Source organism: Urtica dioica, chromosome 8, assembly GCF_054948205.1.
Source record: "Urtica dioica subsp. dioica isolate 48M chromosome 8, U.dioica_male_clone48M_v1_H2, whole genome shotgun sequence".
In the NCBI taxonomy this organism is placed as follows: domain Eukaryota; kingdom Viridiplantae; phylum Streptophyta; class Magnoliopsida; order Rosales; family Urticaceae; genus Urtica; species Urtica dioica.
In genome coordinates, this window is record NC_142763.1 from 30,182,123 (window position 1) to 30,201,670 (window position 19,548).

General features: G+C 32.0%; 1 protein-coding gene across 1 annotated transcript; it reads right to left on the reverse strand.

Annotated features, from left to right (window-relative positions):
- Positions 1–17,988: 17,988 nt before the first annotated feature.
- LOC149389093 (uncharacterized) lies at positions 17,989–19,342 on the reverse strand. Its single transcript, XM_089622559.1, has 5 exons — positions 18,923–19,342; positions 18,587–18,793; positions 18,350–18,415; positions 18,189–18,254; positions 17,989–18,087 (listed from the first exon to the last, which is right to left on the reverse strand). The coding sequence occupies exons 1-5, from the start codon at positions 19,340–19,342 to the stop codon at positions 17,989–17,991; spliced, it is 858 nt and encodes a 285-aa protein (XP_089478685.1).
- Positions 19,343–19,548: the final 206 nt, after the last annotated feature.

The following is a 19,548-nucleotide window of genomic DNA, read 5'->3' on the forward strand; positions in this document are numbered from 1 at the left end:
TACACTATCATTTTGGGCTTCTTTTTATGTTTCAATTTTATTTGTCTAGTGGTTTAAAGATAGGAGGAACAGGAAGTGGAGTTAGAACATCTGTTCCTGCGCAGAAAGCGCCGAAGAAGAAAAGTGTAGCGAAGGAATGTATTAAGAACAAGACAAACAAACACAGTGTTCGTGTTATGGGTATGTCCTTTGGGGAGAGTACCGATGGTAAGGCCGGAAGTGCTCCTTCTAGAAGGACCCCCATGCACAAAGAGAAGATTGTTCCTAGAAAACCTTCCAAGAAACTTGTGTCGTGGATTGTCGGACTATCCATTGAAAATATCACTAGTAAGGTGTCATCTAGTGAATCATCTGAAGAAGAAATTGCGCATTCTTCTCCGTCTGCAGAGGAAGAGAAACCATTGTCTCGCCTATCGAAGCCCATCGTGTGGTTTTTTAAGGTATTGCTGATCCTATTTTCACGAATGTTGGATTGAAAGATAATGTAGAGACTAAGATTGATGAAACTGCTATTGAGAAGAACGTTGAGACTAGGGTTGATGACTCTGAGAATGTAGAGAAAGATTATGATAACTTGGAATCTAATTTAGACACTGCTGATTCTCATAGTGCTGATATCAGTAGAGGAATTCTGAATTTACCAAATACTGCGGTTGATCATTTTGAAGTCCCTAATCAGTCTGGTGCTCCTAATGTCGAGAATGATGCTCATCATCTTTCTGTTCATGTTGCTTCTGAGACAGAGATAATGGCTGAAGATAGAAGAGTTGAGGCACATGTTGATCTTGTGCCAAGATCTGGTAAGTAATCCTCTCAAAAGCGGAAAGTTTTTTTTGAGGAAGATGTGGTTTTATCTTCTTTGACGTATAAAAAGACGAAGACCAATGAGAAAATGGAAGAAAACAGTGTAGAGAAGAAGACAAAAAAGAAACAAAACATGGGGGGGGGGGCTAAACAAGAAGTTTATGAAGAAGAATCATGCTAAAAAGAAGGCTGTCGAGGAAGAATGGATGCTTGCACCTAAATCCTTTAAGTATGGGAAGCTATCTATTGCTGGGAAGTAGCTTCCATATAATGTGCCTCATGCTCATCTGGATAATGTGTCCTTACACACTGAAGCAAATTGATCAAGTGGAAGTATGTGTATCATCTATAAATCTACCGTGAGAGAGATCTGTCTGAGAAAGCTAGAAGATTAAAGTGATTATAGAGTTGCTGAGTGATGCTCAGTTACTTAAGAATGTCACTGGGATTGGCGCTTATTATCCCAAGTTGATGAAGAAGTTTATTGTGAACCTACCCTCTGGTCTTAATCAGCCTGATAGCATGGATTTCATGAAGGTGTTTGTGAGAGATCATGACTTTGACTTCTCTCTCGCTGTGATCAATATCTTGGGGTGGAAAGATCATCAATGCTGACATACTTCCTTCAATCAGTGAGATTGTGCTTGAGCATTTAGGAGATGAAGACAAGGAATGATCTAAGAAGGGTTTGCTTCCATCCGCATTTTTGAGTGCTAAGTTCTCAATCCTCTACATGATTGGGATTGCTAACTAGGCTCCATCCTCTCGTGGATCCAATGTCACTCATGCTCTTGCAACTAGGACAAATATGGCTTTTAATTGCAGATGACTTTTGAATGCAACTAGTCAAAACTAAAAGTCGCATTAAATTGACTTTTGGATGCAACTTGTCGCATCCGATTAAGTCACCAAAAGGAAAAAAAAATTCGTTCATTTAAGTGGGCATATTGAGCATCGGATGTGACTAGTCTCATATGATAGTGAGAAAAAAATATCGCTCATTTAAGCGGGCATATTTAAGCGGGATTAATTCCCCATCCCCTCTCCCCCCACATTTTTTTCATTTAATGAAGCGGAATGGCTAATGATGCGATAATGGATGCGACTTGTCATCCAAAAAGTCGCATCTAAAAGGCCAGGACATTTGGATGCGACAAAAGCAAATGCGGATTATTGGATGTGAAAAAGTTACATCCAAAGTTGCATCTATTTTGACCATTGGATGCGACTATTGGACTTTTGGATGCGAAAAAAGTCGCAACGTACTTTTTGTCCTACTGTGCATGTCTTCTCTATCAGATAGGTACCCGTTCCTCTTTTAATTTTTGAGCTTTCATCTTTGATCACATGGTAAAGCATGTCGAGTACTATGTGGTGGTGAGGCTTCCTATTGGGTTTCCATGTTTGATTAATGAGATCATTCTCTCTCAAAAGAAGGGCAATGTGCATAATACTAATGTTGTTTGTGCAATTCCTGGAAAGCTTACCTTCAATCACAAGCTGTTTGAAGGGAAACATGCTCATGACATTGTTAGGCTTTCTCCTGCGACATCTTTCGGCTCAGAATTTGATATTCTCGATGTGGCTCCTCTTTCTAGGTCTGTGCCAAGTGATATTCTGAGAGCTCTTATTCAAGATGTCTCTATTCTACAAGAGTTTATCGACAACTTTACTCATCAAAAAGCTGTTTGTGAAGGATTGATCAAGGTCATGATTTTGTTGCTCGTCCTGATTGTGCTTCTAATTCTCTGCATGCCCTCATGCTCAATAAGAAGATGAAGATGATGAATAAGATGATGCTAAAACTGCAGAGCCTGACGAAGAGGTAGATGATGATTAGGAAAGCTCACATGCTTCTCCATCCTCCTGATCTGTTTTGATCTTGGTTTGTACTATCTGAATATTGTGATAGTTTGTTGTGTTCTTCTTGTTCTTGCTTTTGGCCTGCTTTGTTTAAGACTTTGTTCGTGGGTGCTGTGTTTTGATCAGGTTCTCATCTTCTGGTATGTGTGCTCATACCTCTTTTCTTTTGGATGTTTGGTTCTTTATGCTGTTGTGTTTAAACTCTTGTGTGTTTATTAGATTTGTGCCTCCCTCCGTGTTGGTCTTTCTTTGCCTTTTGTCTGTTTTAAGGCAATCATGGGGAGGTATATTTAATTTTTCATTTATTTTGACTTGTTAATTACTAGTCTTTGTTTGGAGTGTCAATTTATTGTTTGCTGAGACTATATCTGATGAGTACTTGTTTGGAAATGCTTGCCTAAAAAATAGAAAAATGGGAGTTTGTTGTTGTCTTATTTTTTACTGCAAGTTTGTCTGGAAAGAAGATGTCTGGTAACATGCTCTAGGATAACACTACTACAAATGTTGGATTACACAACGGAAATTCCACAACGGAACACAGTACCGTTGTGGAATCTATATGCTTCCACAACGGTACAGTCGTACCGTTGTGGAATGTCCAAGATTCAACAACGGGTCACCGTACCGTTGTGGAATATCCAGGAGAAGCTTTTTTGCGACGGCTTTGATTAAGAAAGCTTTTTTGCCGATTCCCACCGATGAAGCCAAGACTATTGAAGAAGCCGTAGGGGGCTTCGTTAAGTGGCCAAAGAGATTAATAGAAACTGAAATTGCAAAAGAGAGTCGCGGCCCGGTGGTCACACAAGTGTTGAAGGTCGGTGGTGGTAGTGAACCTAGCGCCGATGACGATAAGAAGATTTCATATACGTTGATTAATCCAAAGTTTCGATTGCTCGCCCAACATGCCAACCGAGTAATGTTACCGAACGGGGATGCAATCAATGTCAAAGTTTGTGCAAGTATCGCCGTAGAGCGTATTCCGGTGATGTTTGACGATGTTAAAGAATTCCTTACATACGAGGAAATAGGCGCGTCATGCATAACGGTTTACATGGGGTAAATATTTCTTTTATATTCTTTTTCTTATATCAATATACAATATTTCATTTTATTAACTAATCCAATAATTGTTTTTCGTAGTTATCTACAATCCATATTAGACAAAAATAAGCGGAGTGAAGTAATGTGTTTTGTTGAAGCGGGTTTGAGTTGCTACCTCCAAACCAACAACGATGAGGCCCATTTATCCGAACGCGTCAAGCAAATCGGTAAAATAGTACGAAATTGCAAACCAAAACAACTAGTTTTGATGCCGTACAATTTAAATGAACATTGGATGCTTGTTGTCTTCGATCTTTGGAAAGATCAAGCGATGTTCTTCGATCCGTTGAAAAATAAAATCCCATTGGATTTAAGGATGTTGATAAAAAGGTAAATTAATTACATGTTATTTGAAATATTTCATTTCCACTAATGCTTCTTTTCTAATTTGTTTTTTTTTTTGGCGTATAAGGATTTTTTTGGATTTCAAGCTTCACAATCAAGGAGCCCGAAGTAACGGTCAATCAACCTTAATCACAAATGCCTCGGCTCCCAAACAAATCGGAAACACGGAATGCGGGTATTATGTTTTAAGTTCTATGCGTGATATTGTTGGAGTTGGTATAGATAAATTACAAATGAAGAAGTCATATACACCGGATAACTTAGAGAGAGTTCGAGAAGAGTGGGTGTTGTACGTACAAACTTTTATAGAATGTGAATATTAGTTTGATTTTGGATATAGATATTTATTTTTGGATTTTTTGGATATATTTTTGGTTTTGGATGTTATGTATATATTTTGGATGTTATGGATGTATTTGGATTTTTTGGATATGGTTTTGGATATATTTAATTTTCAGGTTTTTAATTGGAAAACAAAAAAATAGCTCTCAGGTACAATTTGGCCGCGACGTGTAATCATTACGCCGCGGCAAAGTTTCATGGGAATTCATCTCGCCGCAGCCAAAGGTATTCCTTGCCGCGGCGAGAATTTTTAAAAAAACAAAATTCTTGTTCGCCGCGGCCATGTATGTCTGTACCGTTGTGGAAGATCACGCCGCGGCGAGTACGTACCGTTGCCGCGGCGAGAAACGGAAATCAACATAATTCTTGTTCGCCGCGGCCATGTATGTCATTGGCCGCGGCGAACTATTCCACAACGGTATGTCTGTACCGTTGTGGAAGATCACGCCGCGGCGAGTACGTACCGTTGCCGCGGCGAGAAACGGAAATCAACATAATTCTTGTTCGCCGCGGCCATGTATGTCATTGGCCGCGGCGAACTATTGCACAACGGTACGGGGTACCGTTGTGGAAGATCACGCCGCGGCGAAGTCAATACGTGGCCGCGGCGAGTGTTAAAAAAATTGATTCATTTTTCACAACGGGACCGTCCCGTTGTGGAAACGTTGAGGTTTCCACAACGGTACTGTACCGTTGTGGAATCCTAAGATTCCACAACGGTACGCGTACCGTTGTGGAATCATTACACAGCGGAGGATTCCACAACGGTACAGAACCGTTGTGGAATCATTCCACAACGGTACTGTACCGTTGTGGAATCCATTGTTTGTAGTATTATAAGTTGAGACATCTTAGCCTTTGTGTGTAAAATTGTATTGGAAAATTTCATGAGATGCCAGAATGATTCACAGAAGACCTTCCACTTTTATTATTTCCGCATGGATGGGTAAAGAAACCCTAGGACGACTTTAAGAGTTTATGGGCTGCTATAAAACTAAAGGTTCTACCTTTAGTAGCCGCTTGCCGTATTCATTCATAATGTTAGAGTAGTTAGAGGTGTAAGATCAGCGGATTGAGAAGATAATTGTGTGATGTGTGTGGTTTGATTCTATTACACTATTACAGACATATTGAGTGTTAGAGAGCTGTTTGAGTTTTGTGATTACGTGATTAAAGCTTTCACGTGCGTTGTATCGAAAGTTACAAGACACTGGGAAAGTGTTTGCAAGTGGAATTGAGAGGATCTCAGACTCAGGGAAGCCTGATTTGGAATTCACGAGTAGTAATAAGAAAGAGCCTTGAAGCGAGATTCGTTCATATAAATCCATTGTTGTACTATGACTAATTATTGATTAGTGAATTTTCTTTTCATTTGGCACACTGCCCTTCAGAGTAGATGATGTTGCATCGAACTGGATTATCAATTTTTGTGTTTTTTTTTTTACGCATTGTCTTTTTATATAATCTATCATTTACATTGGAAAAAATTATCGTATATATTGATTTTATATTATGTGCCTATCTTATTTCTTTCCTAATAAAGAGAATTTCAAGTACAAAGTTATACAATTAAAATCTTCCTACGTATGATCATTGGAACTAGTAGTCGCATCATATCATAGTATACTTGCTTATAGTATACTATGATATATATATATATATATATATATATATATATATATATCTATAAATTGTATATATATCCGAATGGTATTATTTAACCGAATCCGTATAAACTAGCGAATCACATATATGTATGCAAGTTGAATCTGGTAACTAAATAAGCTCTCTAGCATTTAGCTTGACAAAAACACAGAAGACTTATGGTATTGTAAAACATAATTCCGCAGCTTTTTTATTTCATTTTTATTTTTATTTTATTTTTTTATTACTTAGCTTGTTTTTATGCATGTTTGATAAAAAAAATTCACTAATTAATATGTTCGAGATAAAAAAAAACTTTTTCTAAAATAATGTTTTGCAATTAGTCAATTTTTTAACTTCTTTTAAGAGTCTAGTCAAAGTTTCATTTTATTAAGAAAATTAAATTAAATGAGCTAAAATTATTAATTTAATTTATTCCGACTTGGTGGATTATTTTTTTAATAAAATGAAATTTTACCTATTTTTTAAAAAGATTGTGAACTATTTAGCTACTAGTCTAATTGTCCCATATTGTATATGTACGCTATTGATAATGATAAAATATATCGTTAATATGTTTCTTATGTTTATTAACGGGTGCTAGTCACTATATTTTAATTAAGGTGTTCATTTTCTTAATTTGACAGCCGTTCTGATCATATACCAAACACACGATACAATAAATTCATTTTTTTTTGTTGATCATATTATATTTTAGTTTTTGAAATAAATTGCCCGAATTATGTTTTGTTATTGGAGGATAAAATTTCCAGCCAGTTTTTTAGATCCTTTTAAGATTGGCTGGAAATTTCTTTTATATTGTTCAAGCGTCCAGATTCATCCTTAACCGAATTTGGACATATTTGTGGAACCAAGGGAAGTAAACAAAGACAGGAAAGCTACAAGTACAACAATGAAGGACTGAGTAATACTCTAATATAGGACTGAGTAATACTAATATAGATGGTTGTGTTAATGTGCTCAATAATAATGTATTCTATCAAGAAGTTTCATATCGACTGAGGATGTACGTTTTGTGTTCCTTATAAAAGTTATGGGTTACTCCTCATATTGCCAATTGGTTTTAAGATAGAACCTCATGATATTTTAACATATGATCAGAGCCAAAACCATTCTCGATAATGGGTCACCCGTTTCTATAAACTTCACGCACCAGTTGTTTAATCCTTGACGTGAGAGGAGTGTATCAGGAAGTCTCATATCGACTGAGAATGTATCCTTTGTGCTCACTATAAAAATCATGAGTTACTACTCCTATTGCCATAGAACCCCATGATATTTTAACATATTCCTTTATGCTAGTTTATGTATATATTTTTTCTTCGTTAATCTATATTTTTCACATGTACTTTTTTATATTTATTTTCACTTTTTTTTTTTATTCATCCCTGAGCTTCTGATGTCCAGTTTGTTTTGTTTTGCGTGGCCATCTTTTATAAATTACATCAACTTATTTAAGAAATCTCAAATATGTAACATACGTTTTTTTACGGTAAAATGTCAGTTTGTGTAAAATAATCATCACCAAATCAACTATATATACAAATTTTAAAGAAAGAAAAAAAATTATAGGTCGTGCGTTTGAATTTTTATCCAAAAATTGATTTTGTGTTGCTTTTTGCACTTCAGCTTACAATTTCATCTTAAAAGAATAGAGAAATTGCCTCAATTACTACCATTTAATAAGATTTTTTTTTTCAATTTCTCACCAAAAGTTTAAATTGATAAAAAATATTAGTAAGTTACTTGTATAAATACAATTTTACCCTCAACATGATATCAATAATTGACATATATTGTTGACATAAATCTCAACAATGGACATTTATTATTGACATCTGTGAGTTTTGGGTTATCTGTTTATTGACATAGATGTCAACAATCGACATCTATTGTTGACATCTATGTCAACAATTGACATTAATTGTTGATGGTAAAATCGTATTTGTACAAGTGATTTTGTAGTATTTTTTACCAAATTAAGCTTTTGATGAGAAATTGGAAAAAACTCATCAAATGGCCATAATCGAGACAAATTCTCAAAAGAATAAGATCACATATTAGGTGATACTAAGTTTTCAAGGTTTAAGATATATTGGTTACGGATATATCTTAAACCTTGAAAAGAATGTCATATATTAGGTGATACTAAGTTTTCAAGGTTTAAGATATATTGGTTACAAATACAAAAATACACAATCCATTAAAATATAAGGAACATGATAGGATTATGTAACGAGTTATAGCAATTTCACTTACCATTTTCAAAGTAGAGATCGTGGGTTCAATCCCCCATTAACAGTAAAATTGCTTTTAAAAAAAGAACTCTCTCTAAATATATTGGTTTTTTTTTTTAATTAAAACAAAGTTGCCTATTGAGCATTTTTTGAAGCATGTATTAGTGAGGATAGTATTGTAAATGCATGTTTAAAAACTGGTACATGTTTATTGAAAGCTATAAAGGGAAAAAAAATCCACTGTAAGCGTTGGCTAAATAGCTATTCAAATGTTTCAACTAATTTAATTAGAGTGATTTTTCAAAAATCTTTAGAGAAACACAATTATGAAACACCTTTCATGCATTGTGAAAATATTAAACACAGCGGGTTAGAAATGGAGTATGACCGCACAATATCACTTATTAAATATAATTATTATTATTATTTTTTAATATTTTTCATATATATATATATATATATATATATTCATGCGTAGTGTACAATCAATTGAATATTTAAGAATAAATTAAAAAATAAAATCTTATAAAATAATAATAATGAAAATAATATATCAAAAATTGAACTCATCTCTTAACCTCGCAAGAAATAGATAATCTCACTCGATTTAAAAAAAAAATAGAGGTAGGCTCATGGTAGAATATTACTTCTTATAAATATAGAAGGCTACCAACACCTACGTGGGATTGATAATTAATTCAGCACTAAATTCTCTTAATAACTAAGAAGGGGACAAAAATCTGTTATGTAGATAACACAAGATTATGAATAATGATTAACTAAACGACAAACCGAGCTGGAGACTTAAATGAAAGAAAAAGAAGTTGAACTAGAATAAATAAAAATTAAGTAGGCACGAACGACCACCTATCGCTATCACTTTACATGTAATATAATTTAATTTATTCCGGAAGTATGTTATTATTATTAATTTTTTTTCGGCTCACAATTATTGTATAAAACTATTTCTGCATGCCGGCCAATAATTGCACGAACTGCAAATATTTATTGACCGGATAAAATTTACATGTTACTCATATATAACCAATCTGAAATACCGGTTTTCAGATCAGATTGTTTTTTCTTTCCTCTCTCTGCATGAAATAATTGCTAATTTCTTTCGTTCTCTCATTTTTTTAATCAATTTGTTGATTTTTTTTTCGGCCGGCAATAGCGATCTGGTGATTTTCCGGATATATTTTTAGAGCTGGCACGCGGTCCCAGCCAGCTATTCATTTTAGTGCACGATTTCCTTTATTATAACTTGATATAGCAATAACTTCAATGTTCGCTTCCAATAAGAATAATGTTAATTATCATATGTATGATACTTCTCGCGAAACAAGTTTATTTATTTATGTAAGCTGATGTAAGTCACCCTCTGGGAGCTCGAAATCTATAAGACTTAATTTTTGTTATATTATTTATGCGTAACTTCTGTTATAAAATGGGTAATATTGTTTATATGACCCCGAGAATTAAGTATATAGATATTTATTTATTATTTTAATTAAAAATAATTATTTGGCTATTTGAGATAACTTGTTACGCAATCGGTGTAATATAAGAAAGATGGATTAATAAGAGAGGAAACCATCCAATACCATAACACTTTTTGATGTTTTTCATCCCACATTGAGAATAAATTTGTCATTCAATTTAGTTATGATTTTGAAAAATTAATAACAAATCATATATATCTCACAACAAGAAATAAAATAAAGAAATCATTCAATACGATGAGTGGACCCACTCTAATAATTAACTGTAACAAATCAGCCACTTAATATTGAAATTAAATTATATTTAATCTAATTATTTTCAACAAGTTTTATAACACTAATAGAGGTGGAACCCACTTGACATGGTGGTACCAGTAGCGAAGCCATAAATGTAAATTAGATTAGCTAATGTGTAAGAAAAAATGCTGGAGGTACTAATTTGCAAATTTTTAAGCAAAAGAAAAAAAGAATTTGTTATAAAAAAATGGGCAAAAAGCATATACTTATTTTTTTTAGGTGGAGCTACAGTCCCACTTACACCAAATTTTTATTTTGCTCCAATGTACTACACCATATATTACAATGAAGAGAACATTCTAAGTATATATTTTTAGATTAAGTTTTTTAATTTCATTAGTCACTAATTATATGTCTAATTATGTATACAATCATGTAATTATATTTTAGTTATAAATTATGTGTAACATTTACTATAAATTAATAATAAAGTATTTGAATCTTAAAAAATATAACGTAAAAGAGTGAGAAATTAATAAACTTGATTACATAGATAATAAAACATTTAAAAAAAAAATTAAACTTGAATAAACTAAAAAATTTGTATTTTTTTTTAATATAGATTATGAATTAATTAGTTTCAAATAATGTTTAAGTGTTTTGTGTAATATTGTACCAAATGAATAGTGTTACACCAATTTAGTGCAACACTATTAATTTGGTGTAAAAATTATACCAGTTTTAGATATTTATCATTAGAGAACTCCAACTCTATTTTTATAGAGTTTTAATTGTAGATGCTCTTAAGCACTAGCTGACTCTGTCCTTGGTGGGACCCACCTTTATGCCGTGTTCTTCTAAAATAGTGAGCTTTAGCTAAGGAAAAAAAAATGTAATTACATGTATAGATAATTTTTTTTTATATATCAATTTTTTTAGGGAGGGCATTATAGCCAATGAAACAAGAGTAGATATATACAAATATAGGAAGTATGACAAATATAAGAATCTATTATGCTACTACACAAATACACCACATAATTATATAAATTTGGGCAAGGTTGTCGGTTGGATTCGATCCCACATCTTATCCATAGCAGAAGTGGTATTACCACTTGCCCCAAATAAGCTTGGGTTAATGACATGTAAATATAAATATCTTGTTATTGGTAAGGATTTACATCCATATGGGGGAAAAAGTAAATAAGAGATTTGTTTACATTCAAGTCAATTAAAGTGTTTTCTAAATTAATCGACACTTGGCAATACCACAAATATAAAAAATTTGATACAAATAAAACATAAGAAAAATGACACATATGTACCATGTGTTTTCGTGAATTATCGGGTTTAATGTTTGGTTATAAAAAATGTCGTGTTTGTCTGTTTAATTAAAATAACAAAATTAATTATACCCTAAATAGATAATAATGCCACGAATCTTCCTTTTAATGACTTTTTATTGATGTTGACTTTAATATTTATATGTAAATTACCCGTATTCATTCGCACCCTTTATGTAGTTTATTTAAGAACGAAAAAACAAACAACAATCTCTAAATCATGGAGACCAAATACAGAGAAAAATGGTAAAATCGACAGTCGATAGTCATCGAAATCACCGATTCGAGCGTGAAATCCATGACTCATAGTTGGAATTCGACACTAAAGGAAGCAATCTCTCGGGTTGTATGAATTTTACTAGTCCTTTTCAATTTAGAGCTATTTTTTTATTTCAAAATTAGGAATTTGGAGGTTGGGATACTAGTTTGGAGTTTTGTTTGATTTTTTAAAATAGAGTCAAGATCAATGAAATGTTAATAAAATGGAGATTCGTGACACTGTTATCTATTTTAGGGTATAATTTCGTCATTTTAATTAAACAGAAAGTACAAACTTGATAGTTTTTAAAAACTAAAAGTTAAACTTAACATTTCACTCCAATACATGTTCCGATAAATAAATAAATAAAAAACAGTTGGTTTTAATTTTTATAAAAACCTGCTATATTTTTTCATTTACGTTTATACAATTCAATGCTCAGCAGTGCATCTCTAATGAAGCGATCCAGCCTCGGAGAAAAGATGTCATTGGATAAACTTGTGAGTAAGGAGGCTAGTCACCTGATAATTGAGTAACTTTCTATGTTTCATTAGCGTACGTTAAAAAAAATAAAAAAATAAAAATCTTACTTGAATGAAAGTATACATAGGCTGAAAAAAAAGATGAAAATTCTATAAACACGTAAAAACTTTGAAAAAGTGATCACAATAAATAAAACTTTGATTTTCATGCATTTTTTAGTGTAAAAATATAATTTTTAATTAGATATATTAAAATGTAATAACATAGTTAAGGTGAATTTAAAAAAAAAAAAGTAAACAAATTCTAATAAAGAGAGATATATATTATACTTTCTGGAATTTACCGCACCTACAAAAATAATAAGCACATTAAATCCGAAATAATTTAATATCATTATTACAAAACAAACTGCTGACACTGTGATGTGTATTACTTCGTTTAGCACATAGGACTAATAAATGTTCATTTAATTAAATTATATAGGAAGTAGTTTACATATTGATTAATTAGGCCACATCTACACAAATGTTGGATGCTTTGCATATATAGTATATAGTATTTGAAGTTTTGAAATTTGAACAATAATGAATTATTTAATGGACTGTTTTCAAAGTACAAGCTATTGGTAGATGAAGTACTACTTTTTCATTAATTAACCAATTACTAAATGTCACTGATCTATAGCCCATACGAACCTCTAAAGGGCTTAATACGAGATGTCTCTTTGGTATATGAGAGGAAAACAACAGACAGAAGTTTGAGATGTCACATCATACAATTACATCATTAACTAATTCAGCTCAATCTAACCAATAATCTACTTATTTTGTATCGTACTCTTGTTTTATTACTAATACACGATTAGTAGTTTTAATCGAGATCAACATAGAAGATTACGTACATATGCATAAGTCACGTATTTTTTTCTACTTTTGGACGCGTACTTGTGCCAACTTCGTGCACATATATATAAAATATGATAGAAAATCATTTTTTCTATGTAACCGGCTACTATAATATATATGGATTAAAATAAAATTTCCACTTTAAAGAATATAATGCTGGCAGAGTCACATTTAAAGTTTTCTGCAATTTTTTTTTTTTTTTTTTAATATGAAGCTAATAAAATCTCCATCAAACAGGCTGTGAATCCATGAAATTTTGTTTCTAATCTCAAGATATATAGTATTAGCCGTTATATGACTACGCATGCATCCATTTATAATATTATTCTATCCAAATACCCTTTCTCATTGTATTTATACCAAAATGGCGCTGGATTCTTGATGACATCAATCTCTGTTAGGAATCCCACATTAAAACTTTTAATGGAAACTAACAATAGCTTATAAAGGTCATGAATTACTCTTCTCATTACCAATTGATTTTGAGATGGAACCTCATGATACTTTCATAATCTCAATAGATGTATTAACGTTATTAATTAGTCTAATTCGATTATAGATCATATTAAGTATTGGCAAGCTCAATCTATGTTCATTATAGAGATGCCGAATTTGAGCTTGAGCGCGAGCATAATAAAAACAAACTAGAAACTCGAATTTGTTTTGAGTTTTTATTTAGCTATCAGGTTCCAGCACATTTACAGTTGGGAAGAATGATCCTTTCATCAAAACTTTGGAGTTTTTTTAGAGTTTGAGCTAAAATAAATTAGTTTAGAGCTCGGCTCATGTTCTAATTAGTAGGGGTAATTGCAGAGGAACTCCCTAAGTTATACACTGTTAATTTTTTCATTACGCATGTAGATGAAAGCAGTTCGGCCGTTAATATACACATGTTATCTCATATGTCGCATAATATATTGCAAAAAAAACATGCGACAAGAGGTGCAGAACAACGATGAAAAAAATAATCAACTTCCACTCCACAAATTATATGATTACAAACTAGTCTCTACACAAATCACTCAATCATTTGTGCCCAACCTGGGACAAAGACAAATTGCATACATGTACCATTGAAAAACAGGCAGCAATTAAACTCAAAAGAATTAAGAGTAAACAAATGTTTTTGAGTAAAAGGACTATCAAGGGCAATGTAAAACTCTTTATGGGGGTCAATGTTACCGAGATGCTAATTAGAGTTTCTCAGAAGATTTTGGAGCGCGATATTAAAATTACAATAGTAGTTAGTAAAACCTACAAGAAAATCGGAATGAATGCAGTAAAAAAAAGTCTTCGTGATTGCTATAAATATGTGCTAATATCTTTAGATACATCTAATACACTTTTCAAAGTTACGTTGTCAAAAATTTTTGACACCCTCATTACAAATTTTGACATTGTATATAAGCAATTTACCACTTATTTATTTTTATTTACTTAGGGTAAAAAAAAATTATTGATACCTGCACATTGAAATTTACACTACTTTACACAAATTTGGTTATTTTGTAAACCAAAAAAAAAAATGACAAACTGAGAATGAAATTGACATGAGAGACTCCCTCAAATACCACTTTGTTGGCCTAGTTTCAAAAGAATATTTTGTAATTTTTGTTGTTGTTGCCACTTTTTTTTTTTTTTAAGGCAGCTTTGCTGCGGTGGGGATTGAACCCACGACCTCCACACAGAAGGTGGTGTGGAATTACCACTAGGCTATGCTAGGTACCACTTGTTGTTGTTGCCACTTACAAGTTGCTAATTAATTAGGTCTGTAAGTAAGAAAAGAAAAAGGAAAATAAGATATAAATGTCAAAAAATATATAACTCTAAGGAAATTAGGATCAGTAGACTGCAAAATCGATTAATTAATTAGCTCCTACATACACTGGATTTGTCAAGTATATTGGTTGATAAAGTAACTATTTTTCATTGATTAATATAGTTTTTTATTCGAAAAGATAAACATAGTTGTTGGTACCTCTAAAGGCCTTAAACACAAGATGTCTCTTTAGTAATTGAGAGGGAAAAAACACACAGAACTTCAAGGCGCCTCATATTTATGCGTATACATTAATGACATTAAACTGATTTCACTGAATCTAGCCAATTAGTTCAACGTTTTTGAATCGTATGTGTTTATTTGCTGTATAAAATAATACACTGCCTTTTCGTTTTCTAGATATGAATACATTACGAGGAAACACAAAACGTTAAATCTTTGTTTAGTTTGTGAACACCATTTCCGATGGCAAGTCAAGAGTGACATTGACAGTTTAGAAAGCTCAATCTACACCTACCAAAGAGTGAGAGGACTAGTCAAAAATTGAAACCGCGTTGTAACAACTCACATATCTCCTAGTTTTATACATATTAGCTGTGAAAACCATGTCAACTAAAGTTTATTTAGTATAATTTTTTTTCTTTGTAGTCTATACGAGGTTATATAATTTTTATTTTATTGTTTGTTCTAATCTAATTAGGATTTTTAATCCATCTATACAGTATTTGTTTACAGTCAGTTAGAATTTGCACTCCTGCTAGCTAGGTGGCTATTTTTTTTTTTTTTTTTTAATATTTTGAGTTAGCAGTTTAATTATTCAAATAACCGTGCTAATATATGTTACTGGAATCGAAAAGGTAATCAAGATTTCATAGGTTAAAATATTACTTTTTGTGTTTTTTTCCCCTGCTGATGGAACTATCCCAGTAAAATTAATAATTGCTCTTTTAAATTTTTTAGTATTGATTTAATAAATTATTTATAGTAAAAAAAATGTATTACTCTTATTTTTGTACTTATAAATTACTATTATAAAAATGCTATAAAGTCATTATAAACTTTCTAAAATTTTAATTCGAAGATCCTTCTTTTATTAGTGTGCGTGTGTGTGTTTTTAACCACAAAACATTATTTCTGACATTTACCCCCAAATTTTATTTATTTATTTATTGTTATTTTTTGCAAGAAGAAGCTTACAATGTCAATTATTAGTAACGAAATCGAAATGTGCTTAATAGGCATTGGGTCATTTCTTACCAAAGGTACTAACTATCCGAGCTATATAATTATATTTTTTTTTATTATATATAAGAATATCTCATTACTCATTTTTGTTTTGAGTATACATCATTTTTGCAGTTATTTCTTCTTGTTTATTTTTTTATTTGAATTATTATTATTACAGTTTCATTTAACTTATTCTTAATTAGTTTATAATTTATTTTTAAAATAATGAAAAATCACATATATTGTAAGATAAATTATTTCTAAATATAATATTTAGGGAACTACCATATTTCAAATGTTATATTTCTGGAATTTCTTATTCATTTATTCATTTTGGGCCTTATATTAGGTTAGAACCTTTAAAATTAATTAGTGGAAATTGTTTATGCTAGCCGTCTTTTATAATTTATCACAAACATAGCATGTTTAAAGTTTTTATTACGAAAATAGCTTTTTTAGTTGTAAGCTGTCACTTTTCTCGATTCTTATTGATGTTTACAATTTTTTTTAAAAAAAAAATGTTTACTGTTTTGAACTCTATTCAACTTATTTACCGTTTACAATTTAATTTAGAAGAAAAATAATTGTTTATCGTTTGAAAAACATCCATTTTTTTTAAGGGTTTGAAATAACAACCTTTTTTTTAAGTGTTTAGCTTGAAAAGTGTTATTTTTTGTAATTTCCCTCAGAGGGATCAAATGTACATTAGTTATTTCAAAATAATATACATAAAAATAAGATTAAAATTTACTTGTTAATATATATACCATTGATCCGTTGAGTGAGAGCCCTTCCACATGGGACTCTCGGATCACTATGATCGACTTTCGTCTCTTCTCGACCCGTCGGTCTCACGGTTAGGCATGTCGATACCATTATGGTTACGAGAACTACGAACTATAAAAGGTCATGAAAACCTATCATTCCAAAAATAGGGTTTCTTTAAAAAAATTCTCATCCATTGCTCTTCTTTATCTCAGTTTTCTTAAGTATAATTATTTATTCTTAGCGATCCGCAAATTGTCTAGGTTTTTCGGCAAATTATATCTATACTACTGCTTACACTTTTTTTTTCATCTTATTTAAGCGTGCTTCTCTGCTTATAATACCATATTTGATTTCCCTCTACATATTATTAGAATTTTATATGCAATTAATTAATCATAGAACGCGTTCTAAAGAGTAAAGACCGCAGATAATATTATAACAAAATAAAAGGATCTCTCTACGTGATTTAAGCCATACAAGTTGAACTGGCTTGTTCAACCTTATTAAAAAAAAATTCCTTTGGATGACATCAGTTTATTAGAATTAAAATTGTGTACATTCCAAACAACATTATATCTCGGCCAAGGGAAGAGGAGGACGAAAAAAATAAGAGCAAATAGAAAGAATGATATATTTATACCTTAGGCTGTTCAGTTAGCATACAAAGCATATATAGTTCAATCATAAATTATGTTTTCCAATATGAATTATATCATTTTCTAACTAGAAATTAATTGTTATTAGTTTTATAGCACAAGTGGTAAAACATATTCGATTTCTCTGATGGTTATTATTATTTTGTTACAGAATATTAAGTGTCGCCATAGCCATAAGCTTTTCAAGCCTGCACAGATATATTTTATTCATCTTCTTCCATAAACGTCGACATACAGTGATGGCACATGAAAAATATTCGGGCTCAAGGTAGAATCATTATAAATTAGTCCTCAGCATTAATACATGATGAGACAAACAAATTAATAGGGCACCAATAAATAGGGAAATGAAATCTTAAATCACCTAAAGGTCATTAAAAAGAAAAACACCAATACTTTGGAGCTATTAAGCCAAGTAAGCTAGACATAACTTTTTAATGTATTCAGCGACGATTTTACGAAGTTTGTAGTCTATTTCTGTCTCGGAATGGACTCGCTCATATCAATTCCAATGCCCATTCCGTTATAGGCAAGCGGCGCGTACATCCATAGATCATTGGAACTTAAGACCTACAAAATCCAAAACAGAAAAATAATTTCAAAAATCATTTTAAGGCACATTTATTGAAGGAAATATTTAAAAAGAAAAAAAAGAAGGGAAAAATCATTACCTTAATTTGAAGCTGCAAAAATTTCACATATTGGACAGCCTCCTCAAGCATAGTACTAATGTCAACCTGAAAATGTGCACCCAATCTGCTTCTTAGTATTGGATTTTCGGTCTACTTTATCTTATATTGGATATATAATTATATGTATCATATAAACTTACCTTTGTTCCATTGGGGACAAGGTTCTGAAGTATTCTTAGTTTCTCATTAATTTTCTCTCTTCTCTTCTGAAAGATATACAGCACAAGAGGTGGGTTAGTTTATCCAATTTTGCACCTTTACTCCAATTAAAAACCTTATTATTTTTTTCCCCTAATTTTTTATGGTTTTGTTTTTCTTGCGGACCTTATTTTCCTCCAATAATATATTAAATAAGGCCTCAACATAATACTACTTACCCTTGCATAAACGCTTTGAGGGTCGGTCGCGGATCCTCTAGATGCTCTTGCTTTTCCACTAAGAATCACCGCCAAGGAAGATTCTTCGGGTAAAGCATTTGATTTTTCGTCTTTAGACAACCTGTTTAGGCTAATTGGCGAGTCCTCGTCACTCGATGAATTTGTTTTGTTCTTCCTTGGCCTCACATTCCTCTTGCTCTTCTGACCCTACAAACCAAAGAAGAAGAAAAAAAACATAGATTAGAGAAAGATTAAAAGAAATCTAAACGTGGCTAGTCTCATATAATAATTTCTGTAATTTGATAGTGTGATTAATTATTGGTTAGATATACTTACTTGCTCATAGTGTGTTGCAGGTCTCTTTTTCCCGGGATGGCTTTCGATTCCCGTTTCGGTTTCACCATTGCTCACCATTCCTTGGTGATGATCATGATCATGATGGTCATCATGATCGCATTCAACGTTGAGATATATATCAGTGTTTCTCATGGCTATAAAATCGTCTTGCTCGCGAAGAGCGAGCGAGATATGGTTGCTTGTGGAGAAAGAACCAGGTTGATGACTCTCACAATAAGTGCCATAAGACTGACTTTCATCGCCTTCAAAAGGGAATTCCAAGGCCACAATATTTTCTAGAAAATTGTGGTTAGCCATCAATTGATGATCATCATAATGTAAGGACTGTTGATGATCTGAGCAGAAAATCCCAAGGGAATTATTCCACTCACTTGATGACATAGCTCCCAAAAGCTCCATTTGTTATTTCTTTGTGGAGCTATTTGAAATTTTTTGTGGGATTTTTTTTTTTATTATTCTTTTGAGAGGTTTTAATCAAGTTTGCTTGGTTGTTTGAGGACACACTAGTGATCTATTTATACCATGGCCTGAGTTGAAAAAGAGCAAAATTTTATTTAGAAATACACACACAATTCATTGACTTTCTATTAGGCAACATTAAAGTA

What these genes read in the sequence shown, in the direction of transcription:
- LOC149389093 (XM_089622559.1), bottom strand. Translation starts at nt 19,342, where the DNA reads ATGGAGCTTTTGGGAGCTATGTCATCAAGTGAGTGGAATAATTCCCTT. An exon ending in CTCAAAGCGTTTATGCAAGG is followed by an intron (nt 18,416 to 18,586) that starts GTAAGTAGTATT and finishes TATATCTTTCAG; the next exon opens with AAGAGAAGAGAGAAAATTAA. An exon ending in TTTTGCAGCTTCAAATTAAG is followed by an intron (nt 18,088 to 18,188) that starts GTAATGATTTTT and finishes TGGATTTTGTAG; the next exon opens with GTCTTAAGTTCCAATGATCT.